The 24088-nt window shown below is 43.8% G+C and overlaps 1 protein-coding gene and 1 pseudogene across 1 annotated transcript in view; one reads left to right on the top strand and one right to left on the bottom strand.

Annotated features, from left to right (window-relative positions):
• TMPRSS3 (transmembrane serine protease 3) overlaps positions 1–23768 on the top strand; it is a 36222-nt gene extending 12454 nt beyond the window's left edge. The window contains exons 5-14 of the mRNA XM_056858132.1: positions 400–516; positions 1498–1621; positions 4615–4740; positions 12051–12094; positions 13595–13760; positions 17153–17322; positions 18747–18842; positions 19480–19622; positions 21511–21663; positions 23711–23768. Coding sequence (XP_056714110.1) covers positions 400–516; positions 1498–1621; positions 4615–4740; positions 12051–12094; positions 13595–13760; positions 17153–17322; positions 18747–18842; positions 19480–19622; positions 21511–21663; positions 23711–23737 — 1166 coding nt within the window. The 3' untranslated portion in view covers positions 23738–23768. The remainder of the gene's footprint in view (positions 1–399; positions 517–1497; positions 1622–4614; positions 4741–12050; positions 12095–13594; positions 13761–17152; positions 17323–18746; positions 18843–19479; positions 19623–21510; positions 21664–23710) is intronic.
• Positions 9112–11176, bottom strand: LOC130485019 (dnaJ homolog subfamily A member 1-like; annotated as a pseudogene).
• Positions 23769–24088: the final 320 nt, after the last annotated feature.

Genomic DNA, 24088 nt, shown 5'->3' with positions numbered 1-24088 from the left:
TTTCTTCTGCATACTTGGCAAGTATGTGAAGACCCATACTTTGTCTGTGCTGCTGCTTTCATGATTGGCCTGGAGATCAATGATGGTTGCATAACATATAGAGATTGTCTGTCTGTCTACACATACACACGGGAAATCTCATTTATGTAAGCTAGGGTTACCAAAGTTGGAAGAGATGGCTAAACTTTGCAATGCTACTGGTTTTGAATGGTATTACAAATTAATGATTTAGCAGCATTGTGTAACAATTAACAGATTACTTTTCAGACATTATTAATATTAAGTTATGCTTTCATTAATTCACCCAACATCATTTGTGATCTATAATATTTTTAAAGTACTTCAAGGTAACCAAACCTTAGATCTATTAACATGGTCTGGTTTCTTCCGTTCTATCAGTATACTTCAACTGCATTGGGGGATTTCGGTGCAGATCGTCCTTTAAATGTATCGATCAGTCAGCAAGGTGTGACGGTGTCTTCAACTGTAAAGATGGAGAGGATGAGTATCGATGTGGTAACTTTGTTACGGTTATGGATCGATTATGAGGGGTAATAGTGCCCCTCAAAACAAAGTTTTGCCTTTCAGTTCAAAGAGTGCATTCAAAGTCTATGACTATTTGAAAAACAAAGAGTGCTCGCTCATTGCGCATGGCATTATTTTTTGCATGTACATTAGCTATTACTCCCTACCAACTTGAGTGCACATTGAGGGCAATTACCAGGTCCAGGGATTTTATTTTATTTATTTAAGTATTTGTAACTTCCTTTCCAATTGTTTTGGGTGGTTTAAAAGAACAGCATATACCATAAAGGGTGCCCCATGAAAGCATCAGTTACCCCTGTGTTAGATGATCCCAACTATTCAAAACATGGAATGACTGACTGTGACAAAAATCCCTGAAAAGTCTAACAGAAAGAACTGGAAAGATTTACTTTGATTTATCTATAGATGCACATCATCTACCAGTGTAACTAATGCCCTCTTTGTCCTATAACCAGGTCTGAAGCCAGATTGGAATGGGCCAAGGAATGATTATTCAGAAATGCTGAATTTTCCTAGTCGCAGCATGAGGATGGCTAAGATCCAAGGCTCAGATAGGATTGATTCAGGCTGCAATGGGGTTTATCCAAAGTCACAGGCATAGGGCTAGTTATAAATGTAATCCAAACCTGCAGCTATAAACATAGTTCAGTTACATGGAAAAGAAACAAATATACAGGACAGCACCCACATTGATTTATTTAGAATATCTGAACATTTTTATCCTACCTTTCCTCCAAAGAGCTCAAGGCTCTGTATATAGTTCTTCCCTCCTCACAACAACCCTGTGATGTAGGTTAGGCTAAGAGAGAATGAGCGACCCAAGGTCACCGTTTAGTGGTGAGGGAGGATTTGACTCCAGTCCCAGCCCAGCATCCTGCACCACGTAGATGGCAATAATGATCTGGTTCTTCCGTTAGCTCCTTACCACCACTTTTGTTTTGCATCCTATAGTGAGGCTGAGTGGCCAAAAGGCTGTGTTGCAGGTGTTTGCTTTTGGAATGTGGAGGACGGTGTGTTCAGATGACTGGAAAAGCAACTACGGCAGCATTACATGTAAATACTTGGGTTTCTCAAGGTACGGCATAAGAATAGGAATACAGGTCTTGCCAAATGATAATGGAATTTTTTTTAAAAAAATTGTTTTTTAAAAAGAAATTTGTGTCTGTCAAAATGTTGCTTATAAGTGAAGTCCCCCTTATTACACCCCACTGCTTGAACTACGACAGTGAGACCAGCTGGGTTGGTTTTGCCATGAAGTGCTTATTAACATCAATGACTTCCTAATCTGTAAAATTCTCATTTCATTAATTGCTTTTACATTTGAATGTTATTTTTGTTAGATGGCATAAAGTACATTCCTGACATGTGCCAGCGTCCAGGACCGCACCGGTGCAAGGGCCCAAAGTGCTGGCATCCGGGTGGCGCACGCCAGCTTTTGTGGCCCCAGCACTGGCGTGCAGGGCCAGACACTGGTTGCTGGCTGCTGCCATGGCAGCATCAGTCTGGGATGCCGCCAGAGCGTGCTGCCAGTGTCCAGACGCCAGCAACGGCCTCGGTGGTGTCCCGGGAGGCGTTCCTGGGGCGTCACGGTGCCGGCCGGGGGGCGGGGCTGCCGTTAGGCAGCCTCCTGAGCCGTGATGGCTCGGGAATGCTTCCTTTTTCCCGGCCGAGATACGCCACCTTTTAGGTAGCATATCTCTTGTGCAACCCTATGTGGGTTGCACGGTTTTTTGGTGCCGGGCAGAGGTTTTGGCCCGGCCGAAACTTCCTTAGGAGGTAGTGCCACTACGTTGCCTCCTAAGCTCAGTGCAAACATTCTGGTCAGGAGTGCATGGTTAGATGCTTTAGATGCAGCACAGGGTGAAATATGGGGGTATGACATGTGTCTGGAGGTGCAGGTGGGCTGGTTTGTACTTGTCAGGGTAGGAAGGTGATGGGCAAGACTGAAGGTGCCCAAGATTGAAAGGTCCTCTGGGGCTTCCTCTGGGCTGTGATGAAACTCAACTAGACTGGTCCAGTTGAGAATTTTGGTAATGTAATGACTTCGTATATGAGCTTCCCAGCTGTATGACGGTTCTAATCTTGCCTCAGCTATTAACTTATTTGGCACTCATAGGCAAGCTTTTATTTCTTAGCCTCAGCCCCATATCGGCTATCTGGGTATCATAATATGGATCCTCTTTTGTTTAATTTATGTATTAATGATTTGGCTTCCTCTCTAGCACTCTATTCGATACATGCCCCCCCTCACTGGCAGACCAAACAATACCGCTATTGTTTTATGCAGACAATACTTTGCTCCTTTCCCGCTCTCCAATAGGCCTCCATAAAACACTTAAGGCCTTCTCTGATTATTGTTCGAAAGAGAGCCTGTCCATCAATACCCAAAAATCTAAAATCATGTTTTTTTCCTAAAGCTAGAAAGATCCCTTTTTATAGCTGGAATGTTGATTGAATGTCGACCAAGTCAGACAATTCAATTATTTGGGTATTACATTCCAGGCTAATTTAAACTGGAAAATACATCTTTAAAATATTAAATTCAAAGCAAAGGTTTTGAGCAATGCCTTGGTTTTTCTATTCCAGAGGCGGGAATTATATACCTGGAGCAATTAAAGCTTTTAATGCCAAGGTGACTCCCCAATTACTGTACGGTATTGGAGTCCTGATTGATGTGGTTGATGAAGGCATCGATCAATCATTAACACAATTTCTCTGTTTCATTATGGGGATGCCGACCTGTGTTTCTGGGGTAGCCCTTAGAGCAGAATTGGGCCAGAAATCAATCCCTGGAGGCTCTTGCATGGCAAAGAGCCTTTCTATTATACCATAAGTCCTTGTGTGTAAAGAGGGTTTTTTAAGCCTTATTGGAAAAGATCAATCAGCATTATCTTGGGAAAATGTTATTGTTAATAGATTGCAGCAGCTGGGTTTTAACCCAAAGGAGGCATTCAAGATGAATGAAATTAAATCTAGGGTGACATCTCTTGATTTTAGCAGTACACAGGAGAGGGCATGGTAAATTTACTTTGTGGCTACTTGTGGTTTAATCCCTTCTAAGTCCATTCCACAATATGTCTTTCATTTAACAGTATCTCAATATAGAAGAGTGTTTATGTTGGCTAGGCTGAATGCTTTCCTGTCTAGGGCTCTTTGCAGGCATTCCCTATTCAGATAGAAGCTGTGTATGTAAGGATGGCCATATAGAGAACCTGGAACATATTTTGCTCTACTGTCGTCATTGGGATGATCTGAAAATATTTAGAGCAACTCTTACTTTATAAATTTTATCTCTCCCCACAAAGTTTAATTCAATGATTGTTATTTGGTACCAATAAAAGAATTACATTATTAGTGGCTAAAATTTTGTGGGTGGTAATTAAATGTAAAAAGGGGTAATTTGGGGGATTATATTAGTGTGACGCTGCTTGTGTCCTTTTGGCTGTTGAAGCAATATCATTTAAGTAAGATATCATAAGATGGATGTCCCTTAGAACATTGCTATAAACTAAAGACTGGAGATAAGTGAAGTGTTTCATCTGAACCTGAATGGTTTCCAAGAGGAGTGTGAGAATTTTTATTTATTTTTGCCCAAGCAAGCCTGTAGTGATTCAGAACAGAACTATATATTACAAAAGACAGAGAAATGGAGCCATATCATTTCTCTTCCCCCCTTTTCTGTATAACATGCTATATGTTTCCCCATCCCTGCTTGACATCGCTAGGGCTGTTGGGATGGGGAAGGGCATCATGTGACAGTATCATGTCAGGCAAACATTACAAAGAGCAGCAAGAGCTGCATGCTTCTTCCTCAGGTTCTGCCCCACTCCGGCTGAATTAGGCCATCTCTTTCCGTTTCCTGGTTGCACGTTGTTGTACTGATTTGTGTACATTTTAATTGTACATTTTAATTTAATATTGGGCTGATTTATTAATGTAATAATGTTTAAAACAGTGTTATGCACACTTTGGGGGGCATCTAGAAATGGCAAAGCATGGGGCAAATAAATGGGATTGATAAAATTAATGCTAATTTTTATTGGAATTTGCTATTTAATTCACTTGCAGCTTTGAGAGTTCAGGCTACCTCTCTGTGACTGCCATTGAAGATGAGTTTCTGAGGTACTTTGTTACTGCAAATCATTGGTTATCGCCTGATCAGGCAACATCTCCACAGAATGCAACTTTCTTGAGGTAGGTTTTGGATGCTTCGCTAAAGAGATCTACCTCTGGTCTAATCAGTGGAAGAGAACGCTTTCTCCTGGGATAGGACCAAGGAACGGCAGATTCTAACATTACAAACCTGCAAGTGAAACAGTGGCCATTAACGCACGTCCCCCCCTTCTCCCAGGGATGCAGCGAATTGGCGAGGTCTGCATGCACGTGCTTCGCGCAAGCGCATGGTGACCCCCTCCCCCTTGCACTACATCCCCGGGAGAGCCCTTGCCTCTGTTATGGGGACTTGAATGGAAGGCGCGCAACGGAGGAAGGGGCTCGCCCATGCATGTTGGGTGCCTGGGTCAAGTCTCTCTCTCTCCAACCCCCTGGGGGAGGAGAGGGGAAGCCAGCAGCAGGTGGAGGCTGCGACTGGGGAGTGCAGTGTGGGGGCCAGGGAGCCGCCGCCACTGCGGCGGCTCCCTGGTTCCCACACTGCGCTCCCCAGCCGCAGCCTCCACCTGCTGCTGGCTTCCCCTCTCCTCCAGCTCTGAGCGTGTCTGTGCGGCTTTTCCTCTCCCCCCCCCCACCCCACCTTCAGCCATGGGAGAAGAAAATACCTATGCTGGAAATAGTAGAAACTATAATAAATGGCAGCACATGGCTTCCAAGATAATATAATGTGAAATATACCAACTGGAAAAGAAAACAATATTATAGAAAATAATAATTCTATTTTTGGGAAAATCCAAAACACAACATATATTCATAAACATGGGAGAAGAAAGGCAAGTCGGAGGGCTTGAGAGAGGGGGCGGTGGCTGCGGGCCGGCTGCTGCTACAGCCGCCACCTCTCATGGCTGCGGGAGAAGAAACGCCAGGCGCAGGAGGGACAGAGAGTGGCGGGGAGCGCTGCTCAGCCCCCTCTGGGGCGGACAGTTTGGGGCTTGCGGATTTGAAAAGCGTGCGACGGGAGAGGGGCTGGTGCAGCAACTCTCTGGCCGTGCATTAATGGCCATTGTTTCGTGCTGTTTTGTAGCATCTGTGCTCCTGGCCTTCGTTGCCACTTCCTCGTTGGTAAATGGAATATCATTCAGCAGAACCTTTGGTCAGGTTCTAATTACAGGGGGAAAGTTGTTCGTTTCAGATGCTTTTCCATCCTATTCTAGAATAAAGCAAAACCCCACCCAGAAATAAAGGACATGGTCAACGTCCTTCTCCTTTCCCCCAATTAACCCTCAGTCATTTGCAAGTAATGCTAAGGGAGTCACAATAGATTTTGCTGTTATTCTCCACCTCCTATGAATGGGTCCAGTAACTCCATTCTTCCCCTGAAGTGGAATATTCCCAGGGGGAGTAATGATCAGGCATCCTGTTTTGTGCTCAGCATTACTTGTATCTTTTGAAGTCCAGAAGGGAATGGGTGAGGGGGGCAGATTTCAGCTCCATTATGACCCATGAGCACCCATATAGATAAAAGTAGGGTTGACTAATATGTGTACAAATTAAAGATTAAGTGTTGAAGCCATTGCCTCACTTCTACAGAAATAAAGGTTATTCTTACAGAATATTTTGAAGATGATGATGAAGAAGGAAGATAGATAGATTATGAATGCCAGCTCTGGGTTGGGAATTACCTGGAGATTTTGAGGGTGGAGCCTGAGAAGGGTGGGGAGGGGATGGGGTATAATGTCATAGAGTCTACCCTCCAAAGTGCCATTTTCTTCAGGAGAACTGATCTCTGTTGCCTGGAGATCAGTTGTTAATAGTGGGAGATCTCCAGCCACCACCTGGAGGTTTCATAGTGCCTTTTCAATCAACAAAATTAAATGTACAGTTTTATATATACAACAAGGCAAAATTCATAAAAAATCAAATTCAACAGAAATTAGCAATTGACTTGTGGTGTCTTTCTTTCATGAATTATGCATATATTGTCCATAAATGTCCTTGAGTCCAATTGGGTAGAACAGGATTCCGGTATCTTTGCCTGTTTCAATATTTCTTCAGCTACCCTGAAGGACATATATTTATGACGTCTGGATCCTCTCTCAGAACGTCCCTTGTATCCTCAGCATTTGTTTGAAATATCAGAATGCTGGTCTGTTGATAAATTATTTAAATAGAACTATAAATTAACATTCTAAGCATTGTAATATTAATTATTTTACACATATATAATATAATTACAATTATACTTACAATCATAAATGAATTTTCATACACAGTGACTTGTGTGGTGTCAACCCGACAAGAATCCTTTCTTGTTTCCAGTCAATTAATTCCATACAGGCAGTATACTTAAATGCTTACTGCATTACTCATTAGGATCGATCCCAGGTGCAGGTGTTAATTTACAAGAAAGAGGTAAGATCATTGGCCATATTTAACCCCTTAGGGGATATGCAGTCAAAGAGTTGCACAAAGCGTGCTTCCTGCTGACTTAAAATTCGTTCTATGTTAGATCTCTGGAACTTCTTAGGTGTTGCTTGCCAAACCGCAAAGAACTGAAAGTCACTATCTGTATGTTTGCACTTCAACCAATGCTCCACTAGGGGCGCTTCTAATACTTGATTTTTTATTCTGGACCTGTGCTCCCCAATTCTTAATTTAAGGGGGCGTGTGGTTTTTCCAACATAAATTAATTTGCACATACAAATGACTAAATAAATAACATTTGCAGAGGAGCAATTTGTAAATTGACGCAGTACATATGTGAAGCCAGTGTCTTCCCTTGTGAAACTCTTTACTGGGAGGGAGAACCGGCAGACTGCGCATGATCCACAGCGATGATGTCCAACAGCCCCTGTGGTGGGAGGTGCTACATTGAGATCTGTATGTATTAGCGCGTCTCTTAAAGAGCCCGTTCTTTTAAAACCAATCAAGGGTGGTATTGCACATCCTGCAATGCTCTGTACTATGTGCCAGTGTTTATAAATGATTCGTTTTATCTTAGTTGCCAAATGTGTAAATTGTAAAGAAGCTGTTAAATTCTGTTTATCACGTTTCTTGCAAGTAAAAAGAGTAGACCTATCTATCCCATCAGCTCGAAGGCGTGCACTATTGATGATATGTGGTGGATAACCTCTGCTCAAAAGGGTGTCTTCCAATTCTGATGCTGCTTTTATATAGTCCTCTGTGCGTGTTGCATTCCTTTTTAACCTTAAAAACTGGCCATAAGGTAAATTGTTCCTCATAAAGGAGGGATGATGAGACTTATAATGTAACAGAGCTCCCTTATCTGTGGGCTTTTTATAGGGAGCTACCCAAAGCTTTCCCACTGAGTCAACATTAACAATTACATCAAGAAATGGTAGACTGTCATGATCGGTCTGAAAATCAAACTGAATATGCTCATTGTATTGGTTAAGCTGTTCCAAAAACACATTACAATTCTCTTGATTGTCAAATAACATGATCAGATCATCCACAAAACGGCGAAAGAATAGAACATGTTTTTTAAATACCTCATTACAAAAAATAAACCTCTTTTCAAAAGAAATCATAAAGATATTTGCCACCGATGGAGCCGCTGCTGACCCCATCGCTACTCCCTTGATCTGCTGATACATCTCTTCACCAAACCTAAAATAATTGTTCTCCAGGAGTAGGTCCAGCAGATCCATTAAATAATGGGTCGGAGGTGTTTGGTCTGCTCTACTCGCGAGTAGTCTTTCTATAATTTCACGGGTCTCTTCTAAGGAAACATTAGTATAAAGAGCCCTTACATCCATGGTGGCTATTATTATATTAGGCATATTAGGAAGATTTTCAATATCCTTAATAAAATGCGTGGAATCCAAAATATAAGATGGTGTATCTGTAGAAAATTTATGCAAATGACTTTCCAGATATTTGGAGATGTGGTCAAGTGGTCCATTTATGCCCGAAACTATGGGGCGTCCTGGAGGGGGTATTCTCCCTTTATGTATCTTAGGCAAAACCCACACTTTTCTCTAGTGAATTCAAAAATTGCTATGCACCAGCAAAAATAACTAAGCTCAAATCCAGAAGCATCTCCCCGCCCCTTGAGAATTCTGCTTTGTAATTGGCTGTAGTGCTTACTGTGAGAAAAACATTCAGCACCCCCCCCCCCGAAAACCCTAATGCTGTGGTAAAATCAATTTCACAAAAAGGAGCTCTTTTAAAGGAGTGGAGGGTGGGGGGAGAAACCCAATCCTCGTTTTTAAACCCTTTTTTAAAAGCTGATTATACAAAACCTTTAATTTCACATCTTAACATGAATCATAAATACATGTGCATACTTAAGAGGGAATATAATTTAATACTAAACAGAAATCACTGAATACTAAGTGATTTGCACACAATACAATGACGATACACAAACTTTAAAACACACACACACACACAAAAACAGCCTGAGCAAGTTGGCTTCTGGATTTTCTCAGGAGGCCATATGGAAATATGAATGTCATCCTACTTGATTGAAGTAGCATTTACTGCTTTAGTTCATTAATCTGATTTAAAAACTACTTATTATTTAATATTACAGGGACAATGGCAAGTTTAAGAGTTGAGCAACTGCAGTCCTTCACTCATCCACAACTGACATACGATACAGGTAGCACAAGGGAACTCATGGGGCCTTCCTAACTTGTCTGGCACTGGGCGCCACCTCTAGGATGGTCCTCATCATCTTCATAAGCTTCTCCACTGTAATGGTGCCTTCTTTCCTGAGATGGGTCAAAGTTCACCAACTCTACCTGGTCCATGTCTTCAGTTTCTTCCATATTTTCCCTTGGAGGCAACAGCTTTTCCAATAGGCACAGCTTATCTGAAGAAAGGAAGACACTATCTGGAAATATTACCTTGAACTCAATAATCAGATGGTCTGCAATAGATAGGCATGCCCTCATTCAGCACACACTTACCGTATTTTTCACTCCATAGGACACACCTGACCATAAGACGCACCTAGTTTTTAGAGGAGGAAAACAAGAAAAAATCTTGTTTTCCTCCTCTAAAAACTTATCTTATGGAGTAAATGACGGCTGGCCGCGTGCGCGTCGGGATGGCGCGAGCTGGCATTCCCCCTCCCCGACGGCCAGCTGGGAGGCGGGCGGGGCCACACAGAGCAGGCTGGGCGCGTGCGCCGGCTCACACTGTCCCAATGCGCACGCTCCCAGCCGGCCTTGTACGGCCCCGCCCACCTCCCAGCTGGCCATTGGGGCAGGGAACACCTGCTCGCGCCGTTCCGATGCGCACACGCCCAGCCTGCTCTGTGCGGCCCCGCCCGCCTCCCAGCTGGCCGTCGGGGCGGGAAACGCCGGCTCGCACCGTCCCGACGCGCACTCACCCAGCCGGCATTCACTCCATAAGACGCACAGACATTTCCCCTCCCTTTTGAGGAGGAAAAAAGTGTGTCTTATGGAGTGAAAAATACGGTAATATCTCCATGCTTGACAATCTGACCAGGGTGAGAAGTAATGATTATGGTTCGATTATCCAGCATCGCAATAGGTTTCTGAAAATCACAGCGTGCCTCAACCAACTGAATATCCATGCTCATGACCAGGTCTTCACCCCATCTTGTAACGTCAGGTGGGGAACGTCAGGCCCAGGGGCCATTTAAGGCCCGTGAAATCATTTGGTCTGGCCCTTTGTGGGTGCTGGCAGATCTCTAGCTCAGAAGGATCTAAGACTGGTGATCCATCCCCTCCTGCGGACAGGAATAGCTTCTATTCAAGGCAGATGTGAGTTTGTTTTGCCAAGAAAAGGAACCTTTTTTGCCCCTTGCAGAAGAGTTATTAGCTATGGAGCTGCTAGGAACCCAAGAAACTGTGTTAACCCTTTCCCACCCGCGCCATGTAGAAACGTATTGGTCAGCTAATATTTAAGTTGATAATTTTGTATGGCCCACGAATGATGTTATAAATATCCAAATGGCCCTTGGCAGAAAAAAGATTCCCCACCCCTGTTGTAAACAAAGAATGGCCTTTTTGATCCAAGACAATGATGATGTCTCCAGGTTCCAACCCTGGTTCTTGGTCCCCTTCACCATGAAAAATTATCTTTAGACTATATTTCATTCCTTTATCAATAGGAACTTCCAGGATTTTCTTCTCTCTAACAATCTTCCTTCCATTGCAGCTTTTACACCAGTCCTTGGGACTGATGCGCTCTCCATGGGCCTGACATTCCATATATACCGTCTGAATTTGCTGAACCATTCCAGGTCCTATCTGGTGAATTCTTATTTGTATGCCTATCCTTCTGCAATTAAGGCAGCATTCCACGGCACCCTTCTTACCGTCTTGGCCTTCACATTTGTCACAAATCACATTCTTCTGTAGAGTAGGTTTTCATGTTGTTCCATTGTAGAGGTCTTCTAATGGCAACTGATGAACAACATTTTTACCTCTCCTCTCCATTTGCATTCTTCCATCTCCTCTAAAAAACATGTCAAAGATATCCATAGATGATCCAAAGTCACCTCTACTACCACCTCCTTTATAGCTTGCTCACCACCTTTATCATACATTTCTCTTTTCTTGACATCAGAAAGTACTTCATAAGCTTGAGAGATCTTGAACTTTTCACCCTTATTAGGATTCTTGTCAGGATGGTATTTCAGTGCCAGTTTCCTATAGGCTTTCTTCAGTTCCTCTTGGGAGGCATTAGCTTCACCCCAAGCATATCATAACATGTGGTCTTCTTCACTGTCCTAACACTGATATCGCACACTCTAGGCTGAGGTGGGGTGGAATCCGTCTTTAGCCTTCCCACCCCTTCCTCCATAGCAAGCCAAGCCTGGTCCTTGTTCATGGCGGCCTTTGACAGAGGCAGACAATCTCGACTTTTCTGGAAAGTTCTGAGCTGGTCTTAGTTTTTAAACCCATTTTTATGTGACAAAGAACTCCAGCTGGGAGATGAAAAACCAGGAAACATTTGAGTCCCCGCCCCCTGAAACGCTGCTTTGTAATTGGCAGTAGTGCTTACTGTAAGAAAAGTTCCCCCACCCCCAGCTCCACTCTCCCACACTTTGGATTATGCATGGAGAGGAGGACGATTTGACCTGGGCTGATCTCAGGAGAAATAAAAGAATCAGGATTTCACAGCAATGGGAAGATCTGGGATTTGCGAGGGCTGGCCATGAGGTCATCTCAACTGGACAGAAAACTCATGCATAACTCCAAGGAACAACTGAGTCAGTTCAAGAGCAAACGTGAGTCCAAGTACCCATGCATCAATTACCAGAATTAGTTCTGAGTGAACCTGCATAAGTTTTGGCTGTAACCCAAATTAATTTCAAGGTGTTTGGTGGTTGAAGGAACAAAGGGGACGTGGGAAGAAATATGTTTTACATTTTGTCATTTTTTTCATTTCAGAGACGAGTGTGCCTCAGGAAATGTGGTTGTCTTAAAATGTTTGGGTAAGTGCCTTGGGATAATAACAAAGCTAAATCTAACTTCAGTTTCCCAACAAGAGTTGGGGAAGGATATGAAAGCTGTAAGCCCAAGATCATAGAGAAGTTCTCCAGTGTCAAACCCAGGGTAATGAATGGAATTTGAAGTTGTGCAATAGAATGGTCGCTCCTATGTGTAGCAAAGGATCTTGTGCAGTAGAACTTCCTGGTGGGCTATGACTCTAGGCCATTTATGCAGGGGAAGTTTGTGTTTGGTTTGCAGCACAGTTTTCTGATCTGAATTCTCAAACATCATATGCATGGGGGCTTTCCCACCTGAAGAAATTCCAGGAGTACCTTGTGATTAATTATGCATACCCAGTGAACCACGGAGCTTCTGAGTCCCTTCCTTTGAAAATACACCCTTGTTGCAGTTTACTTGGAGGGGGCGGGTCAGCTCTTAAAGGGACTGCTCTCTGTCTGTGTGTGTTTTTGTGCAAAGCTGGGTATTTCTCCTCCCCCCTTTCTTCAGCAGCTCCCTACCAGGAGCTGCCTTCCAGCCTTTGCAGCCTCTCTCTAGTTGGTGTCTTCCTACACATTTCACCAAAGTTTCACTCCCTTTTTGGGCATTCTCATTTTTTTTTATTAAAAAAAACTTCCTCCACTGTCATTCTTGCCCCCCCCCACATGGGTCTCCCCCATTTCTCTCCTCTTGCAGAACCTTTCAAGGAACAGCCACCCACCACCCCATCTTCCCCCAAGTTCTTCCCCACACCCCTCCCTCCCTGATCCATCAGGCTGAGTTCTGAAACTGATTGTACTCACAGTGAAAATAAACAATAAACAGCCTCCTAGCATTCCTGCTTTGAGTGAAGGGGTTGGATGGGAGGGACAGACACATGAGAAGGAGAAGCCAGAATGGGCGTGGGGAGAGAAACCCAGTTAGGACTATGAATGGAAATGATGGCGATTTACCTTGTTCTTGCCTCGAAGCAGAATTTAAGTTTGTGATAAAACTGCATCCTAGAACCTCGGGGAAAGAATGAGGTGGGAGCGAAGTCACTTTTGAAAGTTGGTAAAATCATGAATAATGCCTAGGAAGCCTTGAAACAGTCCTGCAGGGATTGCGAGCTAAATACCCCTGCGTAAATGGCCAAACATTGTCCTGTTTACTATGGCAGTATCTTGCAGAAAGGTTTTTTTTCCAGTAAATGACATTTTAGAACTTACAGAAGATTTAAATGTTTATGGAGTGCTGCCAGGTGAGTTGAAAGAAAAGGGAGCAGTTACATTTGGAATTTTTGTACTCACCAGAAGTAAATATGGAGCATTTTAATGAGCTATGAGGAATGGATATTAGACTGTCTGTCTGACTCTAATAAGAGTTATTCTTAAGAGTTTTTTAAAAAAATTAAGAGTTTTTTTATTTAAGAGAGTTAAAAAAACATATATGCATATCTCACATGGATAAGACTTCATTATCATTGACACCATCTCCCATTTTGTTCCACCTTCTCATTCCCATAGAGTGTGGCAATAGATTCAGGTATTCCCCACGTATAGTTGGTGGAAACGCATCTTTGCCCCAACAGTGGCCTTGGCAGGCCAGCCTCCAGTTTCAAGGATATCATTTGTGTGGTGGATCTGTCATCACGTCATGGTGGATTGTCACAGCCGCTCACTGTGTTTATGAGTAAGTCTTCTTAGTTTGCTATGTTATCACAGTTTTGGTTGATTTACCTTGAGTGGCTTTGATTCATGGTACATTCAGATGAACTCTTGTCACATTTAGTTTCATTTCATATAATGACAATATTGAACTTTGATGCCTGGGTTATATATATGTTCTCCATTGTGTACTGTGGGCTCCATTTTTATTTGTTTTTCTTATGTAATGCTGCAAGGCATCCCTGCTCCCTTCACCCTCCAATAAATTTTATGGAGATGCCTTCTATAGTAATAGTATGGGAGCTGCTTTTCCTTGACCCCCCCCCCTCATGGCACTGTTGTGAATTTGAAAGACACAGACCCACAAGGGCAGGACCAATTGCACAAGGCTTTTCCACCAAATTCTTGCTCTGATTTCAACTGAGCAATAATTGTGTGGGAAGGACCTTTGTATTTGACCCTGGCTGCATGGTGCTACCCTTGGAAATGTGTCTGGGGTCGGCTGACATTGTGGCTGCTGAAGCGGCTGCAGGCGCATCATCTTCAGACTGAGGGTTGTCAGGTCCCTCTTCACCACCGGTGGGAGGTTTTTGGGGTGGATCCTGAGGAGGGCGGGGTTTGGGGGAAGGGAGGGACTACAATGCCATAGAGTCCAATTGCCAAAGTGGCTATTTTCTCCTGGTGAATTGATCTCTATTGGCTGGAGATCACTTGTAATAGCAGGAGATCTCCAGCTAGTACCTGGATGCTGGCAACAGTACCCGGACTCCAGCACCGAGCACAGTGAGGCAGACGCGGCCACCTCAGCCTACCGCCTGGCTGCACCTGCAGACGCTGCCCAGGAGGCTCAGGACCCGCTGGGAGGAGAGAGCCCAAATGGGGCAGCCCAGTACCAAAGAGTGGCAAGTCTCTCCCAAGGCAGCTGATTGGTGGGTAGGGGACTGCAGATGGGATGGAAGCTGCAGCAGCAAAGGAAGACAGGGCCAGCAAACCTGAAGGTGGTGGTCGCCACCACCGCTGCCCCCACTCCCCTGAACCCCTTCAGCAGGATGGGAGAGCAAGGGGAGAGAAGGAGAGCCCTGGGGACCCTGCTTACCTGCAGCAGGGGAAACAAGTGCTGACCGCTTGCCCACCTGCACTCGTGACCCTGCTGCACAGTGCAATCACCGCCCCTGCCCCCTCACAGCCAACAGCCTACCAGAACCACAGGCTGCCAGATTGGGGAAGGAATCAATGTAATGCCCATAACCGGCAAGGTCAGCTCCAGTTAGCCAAGAGGGAATGGCAAGGAAGTAACCAAGGCAGATGACTCACAAGAAGCCCCAGAGCAGGAGGCAGAGCAAAGGCCCCACCCTCAAGGACACTGGGAAGCATCAGGTAATGGGGGAAAAGGAGCACCTGGGGGAAAGGGTGGAGGGTGAAAGGGGCAGGTGATGGAAATTAGGGAAAGGGAAATAAATAGGGAAAGGAAGGGCCAGCCGAAGAGGATGCAGGACAAGAGCCTGGAGCCCAGAGAGAGAGAGCGAGCGAGGCAGAAGTCCAGGGCAGAGAAGATGCCAGAAACGCTTATCCAGCATTGCTGCCCGGTCTGAGGCTGGCCCAGCCACAATCAGAGGAAGGTTTTAGAGTTTAAGATAGAGATTGCTTTAGAGATTGCTTGTAACATGAAATATGTTTAAGACTTATGTCTGAACTTTTGTAACATTAAAGACTTTGTATCTATCTACATACATACATACTTTATATGTTAAGACTGTACATACATACACATATTTATATTTTAATTGAGGCACTAAATAAAAAGTACTTTTTGTACAATAAGTTGAGTCCTGCTTATTAGGAGTCTAACTGAATAAGATAACATACTTCTTCTCAGAAAGGGGTCGATTCTAAGGGCATAGGCACTGAAACGCACTGACCCGCTTCATGTCTTTTTCAAAAAGACGTAAAAGTGCTCCAAACTAGCTGTGGCTCAGTGGCAGAGCATCTACTTTGCATGCCAAAGATCCCAGGTTCAATCCCTGGCATCTCCAGTTAAAAGTATCTGGTAGAAGATTAGATGAAAGACCTCTGCCTGAGAAACGAGAGCTGCTCTCAGTCAGAGTGGACAATACTGATCTAGATCAGTGGTTCCCAAAGAGGGCAGTACCACCCCCTGGAGGGCAGTGGGATTACCTAGGGGGGCACTAGAGGTGGGCCCCTTCAACTGTGTTTTTTACTAATTTACAATAGATCAAGCTATGGCACCATGCTGGCAAATAGGTGGAACCTATCAGAATTTTTTTCCAGACTTTGAAGAGCTGGTACCATTGGATCAAGTTCATCAGTTTTGTTGACTAAATTCCAACTAAAAAGTTTTATTTTTATTTTGAATAGATGTGCAATTAATCATTACTGTTTTGAAATTTTATTGTTATTATCTTCTTTAGTGCGTCATGCAAACCCCTATTTTGAATAATGCTTTTTATAAGATAGGGTAAGGGGCGCTGGGGTTGAGTTTGTGGAACCAAAGGGGCGGTGGCCCGAAAAGTTTGGGAACCACTGATCTAGATAGTCAGTATAAGGCAGCTTCATGTACTGAGAATGAAGCAAGAGGAAAAATGAAGAACAAGGATAGCTTTGGTTCAGTGGTGGAGGATCTGCTTTGCATGCAGACGTTTCCAGTTTTAATCCTTGGCATCTCCAGTTAAAAAAATTATTTGGTATTAGGACATGTGAAAGACTTCTTCCTGAGACCTTATAGAGTCTCTCAGAGTAGGCCATACTGACATTGAAAGACAGTGGTCTGACTCTTCATTTATATTCAAGATTTCCTTTGCAATCAGTCACAGAAAATAATGTAGCCCTTGAATGAAGTATTAGTTTTTCAACCAAAGCAAACCAACCAGACAGCACATTTCCCCATATAACTCAGCAAGGACAAGGGCTACATACTTAATTTTTTTTTAATGGAAATTGGGAGTTCAGAGATCACAAGAATACGTTGTTAGAATGATAGGTTACAATAGTGCTATGGCAATTACCATTTAAAAATAACTAAAAGAGGAAAAGCTGATTGCACTGTACTGCACTGTTGTGAGGAAATACATTGATGCAACCTTTTGAACAGTCATAAATGGGTTGACAGTCAAACTGATCTTTGAAACAGCAGCAAAAAGGACATGAGCCAAACCAACAGGTATTCACGGAATCCTCCTCGTAAGTTAAAAAAACAAGAACTCATAACAAGCCATTATACCTAAGTCTTTTAAATTTGGTACTTTTATGATAGTTGTGGATGTGTGTCATTGCTGGACATGAGTGCTTGTGCCATAGGTGATTTGGCATCAAGGCCAAACATGTGTCATACAGCTTTGGCAGAGAATTTTAAAAGTTGAGAGGTACTAACATTTTCTCCTTCTAATGCATTTGTTTCAGTTTATATTTCCCTAGTGCTTGGAGTGTGCAAGTGGGCTTTGTAACACTGGAAGAAAACTCTGTTAATCCATACTTAGTGGACAAAATTATATACCATAAAAATTATAAACCCAAAACAATGAGGAATGATATAGCGCTCATTAAGCTGGCCAATCCACTTGTACTTAATGGTAATTTTAAATCTCTTACTGTTTCTTTCTTATTTCTTTTTCTTCTGTGTTTAACGTTAGATTCTTCTTGTCACTAATAATGAAAGAACTAGATCCGTGATATATCTGCACTGAGGATGAAACTTCTAGTGACATATAGAGGAGTTCATGCCCCAGCAATAAGACTAGGGTTGAAAACGCATGGCTGTTTGTCTTCCAAGTCTCTTGCAAATGTAGCGAATCTCTGTTGATCAAACGCACGATCGTCTCCCTCCTGCGGCACCAACCTACTTCCCTCGCAAAACTTCACCTGGTTTTACAAGCCCAGTGTTGTCCCTACTTAAAACAAAATAGCAAGTGCTTGCTGGTGCGTTTCATCATGCGGGTTGACTCCCCTTCCTTCCTTCTGGCACCCCTTCCTCGCCACCCCCTCTGCAGGCTCTCCCCCAGCCTCCGGGACTCTTCCAAACTGGGGGCCGGTGGGGTGGAGGGGCACATGGAGCCCCACCATTGGAAGCGTGGTGGCTCCTTCAGGCCCCCTTCTTCCTCGGCCCCTCGGCAGGTTTTCCACCCCACTCTGGGACCCTTCCAAGCCAGGGGATGCCTGGCCCCAGCGGCAGCAGCAGCAGCGGCGGCACCTTTCCACTCCCCAGACCCCGCACCTCTCTCTCTCCCCCTCTCCCTCCCGCTCCCTCCTCCTCCCCCCCCCAGCACCAGCTGGGGTTTCAGCCCACTTTCCAGCAGCCTGCAGCACAGACCACAGAGCCCCACTGTCAGAGGCGGAGTGGCGGCATCTCCTTCTGGCACCAATGCTGCACACTTCCAGGAGCCGCCACTGCTCCACATCTGACGGTGGGGCTCTGGGCTCTGGCCTGCTGGAAGTTGGGCTGAAACCTCAGCTGGGGCTGGGGGGAGAAGGAGGAGGGTGCAGGAGGCGGGGAAGAGGGGGAGAGAGAGAGGCATGGGGTCCAGGGGTGGAAAGGTGCCGCCACTGCAGCTGCTGCTGCCACCAGGGCCGGGCAGTGGCTTCTCCCGGCGGGGAAGGGGCCCCTTCTTCATGGCTAGGTCGCCATTTGTTTGTCCTTGTTGCCCCATGCGTTCAATTTTTTGGGATTGGAAAGCACGAGACAAAACAGGGACAAACAAATGACAGCCTAGCCACGTGTTAACTACCTAGGTCTCATAATGTTTTCTGGAGAAGCTATGTCAGCATGCAACCAAAATACTCAGCATATGATGCCACCTTGTATGCTGTCTATATGGTAAACCACTTTGGCACCACAGGTAACTGCCAGTGAGCTCTTTAGAGGAACTGTGGGTTTAAGTGTCATAAATATACACAGCCTATAAAACTACATTTTGCTGTCTTTTGAATATCACATAAGAAGATCAGATCTGTGAACTGCAAGTTTGGAGAGCAGGGTTTTTTTTTTGTTTTTACACAGGTTTTATAGAGCCAATTTGTCTTCCTAATTTTGGAGAATATTTTCCAGAAGGGAAAATGTGTTGGATATCAGGATGGGGAGCTACAGAAGAAGGAGGTAAGTATTTTAGCCTTTGAAACAAATGCTGACTTTTTATTAACTGAAAATCTTTCAGGTGTGAAAAGTCAAGACATACCCACTGTAACTGATTTCTAAATAAGGACGATTTCAGAGTGACCACAACACAGAAACAGACTTCTTAGTTGATATTTATGTAGAACCATCCCCCTTTACCCTCAAATTATGGTACTGGTGGGAAATTCCATGTCTCCAGAAATATTATCTCCCTTGCACCAACTGTTTCTTTACTTGTTTCTCTTGCTCCAACTGTTTCTTCACTTTCATTTTGTTTTGGTGCAGCCCCCTTTTTTCCTTCCTTCTCCACTTGGAACTTAACACATTTGGTGCCACTGATCTCAGTGAAATGGAAAGCATAAATAGCAGCTCTATATTGCAACCCATAAATATGCTTGTAGATAATGTCTTACTGTTTTAAAGCATTGTATGGGATAAATGGCTCATCCACACCTAAACAATGTGCTCTATTATTGGTTTTCTTCCATTAACAAATATATATGAAAGTGGGGGAGGGAGAATGACTCCTTAAGTTGCATCTGCTACTACACAGAGTTACTTTCTAAGAAGTGGTAGTTTTGTTAACATTGAATGGAGAATGTAATTTGTTTTGAACCAGGTGACACTTCAGAAGCCATGAATTATGCTGGTGTCCCTTTGATTTCTAACAAGGTGTGCAACCACCGAGAGGTTTATGGAGGAATTGTAGCTTCTTCAATGCTCTGTGCAGGTTATTTAAAAGGTGGCGTAGACTCCTGCCAGGTAGGAACATTGTTTAATTGTCATGTCCTAAAGTGCATTAAGTAGATTAATAGTAAACTAAGAGGCTCTATATGTAACAACATGTTTCAGAAAATCTGTTGAATTAACGCTACACTTGGACTGAGGATCTATTCTCAGTTTGTGGTGACTGTGAGAGAAAAGCCAGACAATGCTAACATAGCCCCAGCAGCCTGTAGCAAGGCACTCACACAAACTACTCTCTAGCACTTGCAGAATTAGCTCCAGAAAAGTTTTTGGTGTGTCACTGAAAAACAGCTTTGTGGGTCTTTTCAGGTAGGATGCATAAAACTGCTTTGGCCACAGTTGATGTACTCATATGTACTGGCTTTCCCCTGCAGATTCTGTGGACTGTCAGTCTCATCATAATAAGCCTTGAGAAGGGAAAATCTGAATAAAAGAAGATAAATAATGAAAATTGCTTCTGTGATCTCTTTTGCTGGATGAAACTTGAATCTTCCCTGTTTTGGAAAGATAGTATAATGAGACAAAATAGGCCTAAGGAGGTGCACAGATCTTCTGAGATCTGACGAGATCAGGCTATACCATACTGCCTTCCCTCCCTCCTTATCTACCTAACCATCCTAAAATCTAATCCACAGCCCTCCAATTTGCCAATCCAAACATCATGGGGAACCTTATCAAATGCCTAACTAAACTCCTGGCCACCAGGTGAGTGGGATTGCCAGATCCAGGTTGGGAAACTCCTGGAGATTTGGGGATGGAGCCTGAGGAGGACAGGGACCTCAGTGGGGTACAATGCTTTACCACCCTCCAAAGCATCCATTTTCTCCAGAGGAACTGATCTCTGTAGTCTGGAGATGAGCTGTGATTTGGGGGGTGTTGCCCAGGTCCCACCTGGAGGCTGGCATCCCTATGAATACTTGTTATCACCAAGTTATCCTCTAGATGTTTGCAAATCAGCCCTTTTACAACCTGCTCCAAGATTTTCCCTGGGACAGAGGTTAAACTGACTACCCTATAGTTCCCTGGATGATCCTCCCCTTTTTAAAAATTGGGACAACATTCCCCCTTCTCCAGTCATCTGGCATATCACCCGATCTCCAAGAGGCCTTGACGATAATGGATAACAGCCCTGCCAACTCCCCGGCTAGTTCTTCAAGCACTGTCAGGTGCTTAACACCAGCAGGTGGCAAACCTATTCAGTAACAGTATTGGAAAACTGCAGAGAAAAAAGGGATTAGTGGGAACATCCCAGACTATTCCTGAGCATTAAGGAGTGGCTTTTCAGGAAGTGTAGGGGGCTGCATATGGACGGAAAAGGTGGAAAAGAACCATCTGAAGAATTCATTCAGTTCATGACAGGGTTGGATGCAACTCATTCTTCTTCCTCTTCAAAGAAATAGTACCTATCTAATTATTTTCATTATAAAGTGAAAATGAAAATCTACCTGCCTGAAGGGATAGGTGAGAACAGTAGAGGTAGTTATGGGTATAGGCTAGTAGAGCAAGCAGGGATGTGTCATTCTGGAATGTGAAAGGTGGGTATTGTATGAGCAGGTACTGTGGGCTAAGCTACATAATATGTCCATGTCAAGGCGCACCCTGCCTTGGTGCGGTAACATAAACAATTGCACAACTGTAAAAAAAAACAGCTGGCCAAATAAAGGCAAAGAATTCCTCAAAGGGGATCACCAATCACATTTCCCCCCCTTTTTTTTTGCACTTTACAATATCTAATCGAGCAGAGAGAGAAAAAGCCCATTGCCTATTTGAATTTGCTGTCATTTTGAAACGCTTCAACTTCTTTAATAAATGCTTACAAACCTGATTTAATAAATACTCACTACATTATGAATTTTTCTTTTTTGAGACACTGACAAACACTCCTTTTCCTTGCATATTTCAGGGAGATAGTGGGGGACCACTGGTATGTGAAGTTATGCATACTTGGAAGTTGGTAGGAACTACCAGTTTTGGGGTCGGCTGTGCAGAAGAAAACAAACCAGGGGTCTACAGTCGCACCACCTCATTCCTGGACTGGATACATGAACAAATGGAGGTTTGTTTTCCATCTCTTTCTTTCCCCCAGAGCTCCTCACTGTATTCAGCACAGGTAGAGGAGTTATATTTTCCCCTCAACTATTTTCTGAATTGCAGCCCTGTAAGGTCTGAGTTCACCTGTTGAATCCCAATCACCAAATGTCCAGACAGGGTATTCTAAGAGGCTGGTTTATTTGGGAAGCATAAGGTGAGTAGCAGGAACTTGCAGGGGAAGGTACGAGGACTCTACTGGGGGGAATACAGACAGGTTAGAACATATACAGAAAACCAAAGGCACAGTTGGTTACCAAGCCGAGCCTGGTTCCCATGGTAGATTACAGTTATCACACAAACGGAGAGAAAGCAGTCATTACAAACTTCTGAGCAACAGAACCTCGAAGGCCAGCTGCCTGGAGCTCACAAGCCTCTCGGGGAGAATTTTTAGCTCCATTTACATGTGTGGAATGAGGAGAAAGAGGTTATTTAGAGCCCTAGAAATTCTGCTGCCTCACCTTGTGCTACCTATTGGGTAGGGCTGACCTGAGAACAATTGCTTAAATTCTGTGTTTATTAAGAAAAAAAATACCTGGGCCCTCAATTCCAAGGGGTTGAAGGGGGTGAAATATGGAAAACAAGCAGAATTTTTATATAGGTCAGTGGCCTTTTATGCACGGGTTGTTTCTATGGCAAACACCCCCGACTACTTCAGGGCTTCGTTTTCATTATGCACATCTTTTCTGACCTTTAGAAGTCACTTCACTCTTTCCCTGCGTTTTCTGGATGCTTTTCTGGTGGCATCCAGAAAATGCAGGGTGAGAGTGAAGTGACTTCTAAAGGTTGGAAAAGATGTGCATAATGAAAACGAAGCCCTGAAGTGGTTTGGGGGTGATCACCATGGAAACAACCCATGCATAAAAGACCAGTGAGTGCTAAAGCTGAACGTAAGTGAACCGTGGCAAGCATGCTAGCATGGCAACACCCAAATGTTTTCATCTCTCTTCATAGATAAGATAGCAGAAAATTTGATATGATTTGCAGGATTCTGTTTAAGTTTTTCCTGTGTGATTTTGCACAACAGATTGTGTGCAATGATTTCCCAGCCATGAGCTCTGGGGGCAACCGCTGTGTGGCTGCTAATAACTGCAGGTATCATGTAAGGCTTGTTCCAGGGTGACATTTCACATACCTAATGAATTCAGGGCATTTGAAGACCTTGCCATGTGGAAATGCCTGGTTTATCCAGCAGGGCCCAGGGGTAGCCGCTTGATACGGCACACACTTGAGGGATCATACGTAAAGTACTTTATTTATGGTGAGGATCTTGCCAGCATGAGAGAAGTGCATGGTTAACTTTTGGGAGTCACCATCTGAAAAAAAAAAAGGAATAAAACTTTGATTAGAAAGAATAAGCAGCCAATCCTAGCAACCCTTTCCTTATTAGCCAATTAGTTCCCACTGGCTGCATTATTCCCACAATGCTGCCTATAATTTATTTATTTACAGTTTATTTATTTACAGTTGTCATTAGGAGTTGTGCAGAATGCAGTTGCTAGCATGAGAACCTTGAGAGCACGAGAAGCCATTGGGCTTATGTGGCAGCCCTGTTTGTGTGAACTCCAGGTGTTTATGTGAACATTTTGATGCCTGTGCTGGTAGCAGCACTTTCTTGAGCCACTGCTATCAAAGACACTTCTAGTTTCATGTTGGTGGTAGCTCAAAACAGATCTGGTGCAATCCTGAGAACTAAATTTATACAGGAGGATCGTGTGTGCCACTGCATACAAATGGCACCTCTACATGGTACTAGCTCCAGCCATAAACGGGATGGGAAAACCAGATATTCAAGAAGAATTTGTGTGAGGGCAGCTGTTATTGTCTCTCTATTAGCCTTATGTGCTGAATTAAAAAACACATTTGGTTCAGGAATCACAGAATGATTTTAATTTTGTGGCACATTTTCCATAAAGTTTTCAAGATCACTTTCATAGTAAAGTATTTTATTTTCTCGCTGAGAAGAACTGATATTTTTATGTCTTAAAAGGTACATGCTTGATTTTCATTTATAGAGAGAAGAATGGAAGAGAAGAGGGTAGCATCATCTCCATCAACTCCTGGAAATATTTTGTAACAATCAACTTTTCATTGTATGCACCTTTTGCTATTTCTAACAGAGGGGTGGCTACAATTATCTTTTCTATTAGTCCCATCACTTTTGATGAGGCATTCTATCTCATTGTGACGCAGATAATTTATTTTGATGCCTTCACCCAGTTCATAGGAGGAAACATGCCTGCATGCCAAGAATCCTTCTCTTTTACCACACCTTTCTCTTGCATGCCGAGAGGAAAAAGGAAGATCCCACATGATCTGCCAAGAAGTGGAAGATGTGGAGGTGGAGTCTACTGAATGCCCTGCAGACTCCAAAGTAGTGCAGTCTGACATGG

The sequence above is a fragment of the Euleptes europaea genome, chromosome 12 (genome assembly GCF_029931775.1).
Source record: "Euleptes europaea isolate rEulEur1 chromosome 12, rEulEur1.hap1, whole genome shotgun sequence".
Lineage (NCBI taxonomy): Eukaryota > Metazoa > Chordata > Lepidosauria > Squamata > Sphaerodactylidae > Euleptes > Euleptes europaea.
Note: the sequence above shows the minus strand (reverse complement) of the source record. Positions and strands in the feature narration are given on the sequence as shown.